General features: G+C 44.9%; 1 protein-coding gene across 1 annotated transcript; it reads left to right on the top strand.

Annotated features, from left to right (window-relative positions):
* Positions 1-390: 390 nt before the first annotated feature.
* On the top strand, positions 391-1,892 carry LOC104513106 (renalase-like; the record flags this gene model as incomplete). The annotated part of the gene is made up of 2 exons (XM_010156344.1): positions 391-533; positions 1,734-1,892. Coding segments are annotated over 2 exons (302 nt in total), but the record flags the coding sequence as incomplete, so codon positions are not given.
* Positions 1,893-3,964: the final 2,072 nt, after the last annotated feature.

The raw sequence follows: 3,964 nt of genomic DNA on the forward strand, positions 1-3,964 counted from the left end.
GTGTGTCAGGCACCTGCCCCCAGCTGCTGGACTATCCCTGCGCTCCACGGTGGTGGTGCGGTTTGTACCGATGTTCGGAGCTTTAAATCGCTCTCGTGTATGTCCCTGCCCCCTGTAACCTTCAGGTCAGACCACCAGGAGTTTGTTACAGGCACGGTGGGTGACCTTGGGCTCTTGTACCCCCCAGGAAAACAGCAAGGTAGTCTGTTGCTATGTAGGGATGGTTCCCGCTCGTGCGTAACCAGGCGTGAAACACAGCTTGTATGAGGTAGTTAAAAACTGTTCCCTACATTCAAAAGTTAGGCTGGTCTTAATTGTGAAAAGTAACGACAGCAGGCATTGGTTTTCGTGTAGTGTATTTTGATCTCTCTGCTGTTTTCTCCCTTTAAGGTTCTATGAGGAACTTCTGTCTCATGGCATCTTGAAACCACTGACTGCACCCATTGAAGGAATGGTAGTGAAAGCAGGCTCCTGCAACTACATGGCACCCCAGGGCATGTCCTCGGTTGTCAAGTATTATTTAAAACAGTCAGGTAATCTTTTTAGATGTCTTTGTAGGAAATGAAAGGTTTTAATGATTGTGGTTTTGATGGTATTCTTGAACTGTCTTTCAAATTTAAATCTCCAATGAGGATGTTCAAGTTCCTTGTTTATGTATGTCTTAAAGTTGTTTAGATGGGTAAACATGTCTGCAAGCTCTGTAAATTTCTAAGTCCTCCAGGTGCTTCACTGACTACAGCTGCCCTGTTGGCTTAGAAAAACCTCTATACAAATATGTTGCCTGGAGGATCAGGGGCCAAACTTATATTTACACTCTTTGCTTTAGCATATGGGAGTCAGACCTAATACAATTAGGACAGAAATGACAGTGGGAGTGAGGTCATGGTTGAGAAGAGATGCGAGTTGCACTTGAATAGGTGTTTTATCTGTTTTTTGTGCAGTTTAACTGAGCAATTGGGAGCATAGTGTTCAGCTGCATTCTGTGGTTCGTAGAAAAGAGTGCCTATGCAGTATGGGAACCTACTGTGTTCAAAGCGCTTTAGAAAAGACTGAAGGAGAAGGTCGTCGGAGAGTTTAGCTGCATTAGCTGTAATGTGACAGAACCATCTGTGAAGTTTAGCGACTAATTTAACTCTGGTTTGAAAAATGTTATCTTTACGAGCAGTCAAGCTTCACTCCTTTAATGTGATTGTCTTTATCTTTTCTTAATTAGCTGGGTGGTTTGGTTTTGTGTTTTTTTTTTTTTTTTTAAGACCATAATCTTGAAAATAATTAACTACATTCCTGTCTTCTGATATATGGGAGATGTTGAGGGGCAACACTTTTTCAGCTCTTGAGGGTGTGCTTTGATTTCTTACCCTGTACTACCTCCTGTGCTCGTTGGATTTCGCTCTGAATTGGTTCAGCTCACTAAAGACACAGTAAACTGACCCAAAGAAGAGAGCAATTGGAAGTTTTCCATCCGTTTACTGAGTTGAATCATGTTAGAGAGGAGTCAGATGAATATCAGCCCTAGCACAGGGGAATGACGGGATCATTTTGGCTGATGAGGATCCCCTGTTTTAATCTCATATGCTAGCTGTTAAATTGATTCAACCTAATTTGTGAAACGTTGCCCCAAGATGGTCCGTGTGCTTTGATGTTTGCACATCACCCACTTACCAAGGGAAACTGCTCTGCACTTTCTCTGTGGAATTCACTGTTAGGTGTACTTAACTGCTTTTTTCACGCAGGTGCAGATGTCATCTATGAGCAGCACGTAACTCAGATCTCTCTCCGAGATGGGAAATGGGAAGTCTCCAGGAAAACTGGACCGCCAGAACTGTTTGATGTAGTTATTCTCACAATGCCTGTTGCACAAATTCTTCAGCTGAAAGGTGACATTGTAAACAGTAAGTGCATGTATCAAAATTGCAGGGATCTAGCCTACAGTGATGACTGAGTGTTTTGTATAGCAAAGAAACACTCAAAAGTCTGAGGTGTCTGTTAATTTCTGCCAAAACAGGGTGAATCTGAAAATGATGGGAGGTGGGCAATTTTGAGGCCATACGCGTGGAGCATGAGCAGTAATGCCTTGATAGCAAAGCTGACTGAGCTGTGGCAAAAATCCCTAGGGATTTTAGGCTCCCCAGTGAGTCTAAAGTCATATGAAATGCAGGGGAGGAAAAAGTCCAGATCAGAACTCACTGGTCTCCAGGTTTTAAGATGAAAGCCTCTCAGACCCTCCAGCTTGTGTGCTGTTTCTGGCTGCCCCCTGGGGGTTATATTCCTCAAACATGAGTAAATCTCAATTTTCTTTTGGTGATGTATTGGGGTGAATGTGTTAACAGTGCTGTGGAGGCTTAGCAGGAGCAGTTTAGTGCTGAGAAAGAGGCGCAAGTTCAGGTCTGGACAAGTTTACTAGTTTAGGTGCATTGTCTCAGGTGTGAGGCCAGCTTTTCCCTGAAGTCAGGCTGATGAATCCTGCTCACCTGTGCTGGCTCTGTGCACAGTCAGCGTCTATCCACAGTGGGCTCCCAGCAGCATTGTTTCTGGCTGGTTAGCTGAGGTGCTGCCGAGCCCGTGAGCAGATTTAGTGTATTTGCCATGAGACTTGATCCTTGAGGAACAGCCACCATGAGGATTTACAGGGTAGGGATCTTGATGCAGCCCTACAGGAGATGCTCTGAGGGCTGATGCTGAGCAGAAACCTGGAAGCCCAGCCAGGCCTGTGCTGACCCCGGCAGAGCCTTTCGAAGTGTGCTGGGTGGTGGATTTATCACCTTGGCTGCGGTGTTGTACTGCAGACATGCTGCATCTCTTTGAGCAGCATCTCTTTTAACCTCTCTTTGAGCTCTGCATGCTCACAGCAGCACAGGGGCGTGCATGTGTTCCAGTCAGTTCACGTCGGACAGGGCATGTTGCTTCTCTGCTGCCAGCTCCTGAAGTTAAAAATTTGTGGGTTTTCTGCTCTCTGGTTTGTAGAAAAAACACCGTTGCTTGAAAGAGGAAGCCTGTAATGCTTGGCTCCGTGTGCTTTGCTGTATCTTGGATTTTAATGTGTTTAAACATGGGAGTGTGATTTGGAAGCTGTCTGTTACAAGATGTCCGAGCAATAGACGGAGGTGGTTACAAGTGAGCTGCCAGGGTCGCTCTGACGGATAGATGGCGATGGGACGTTGAACTGCAGCACAGTGTTGTACAGCAGCAAAGGGAAAACTGACGTCTGATAACAGAAAAGGAGAGAAGTATTTTCATTACAATCTCTTATTTTAAGCTTTGTGCCTAAAAATATCCTGTAAGGACAGGACTTCTTTGCTATTCGTCGTTTTATAAGCTGTTTCATTTCCCCTGTCCTTTACCATGGAAAGTAATGGTATCCCCACTGAATTTTCTTGCTTAGTGAGCGTGTTCTTTCATTTCATACTCGGAATCATCTGAGCAGGGTAAATGTATAGACATCCTTTTCAGAATTATGTTTTCCTTTCAATAGCCACATGTTCTGTAACATAAAGATACAATAGACCAGTGTTCAAAACATTGACTGGTCACTGGCTGAAGCATGACATTGCAAGCATTAGAAAGTAAGAGGAGGGTGATGTATAACAGCTGTGGTGGGTTGGGCCATTCCCGTGTCTGCAAGGAGAGACATCTCAATTTTACTTTTTTGGTTAGGCTTATTATGGCAGCGTAACATGGAATATTGCTCGGAGATGTTTGCAGTTGTGGCTGACTCTCAAGCTACTTCAGTTTAGTTAGCTCAGCTCACAGCAGGTGGGAAACCTCCACAGCCCAAACTGTCCAAGGATGTGTGGCTTAGGTGTAACTAAGGTGGCTTGTCTGACTGCTCAGTGGTGCCATTACTGGGGTAAATGACTGTGGGGCTGGGTCTGCTCCATCCTGTCCCATTGATAGTGAATGTCCTGGGAACAGAAGAAAAGCAGAGGTAGCGTGTAGTACTGCTTTCTCAGAGTCTTTCCAAGGT

The sequence above is a fragment of the Eurypyga helias genome, unplaced genomic scaffold, assembly GCF_000690775.1.
Source record: "Eurypyga helias isolate BGI_N326 unplaced genomic scaffold, ASM69077v1 scaffold37377, whole genome shotgun sequence".
Taxonomy (NCBI): Eukaryota; Metazoa; Chordata; class Aves; order Eurypygiformes; family Eurypygidae; genus Eurypyga; species Eurypyga helias.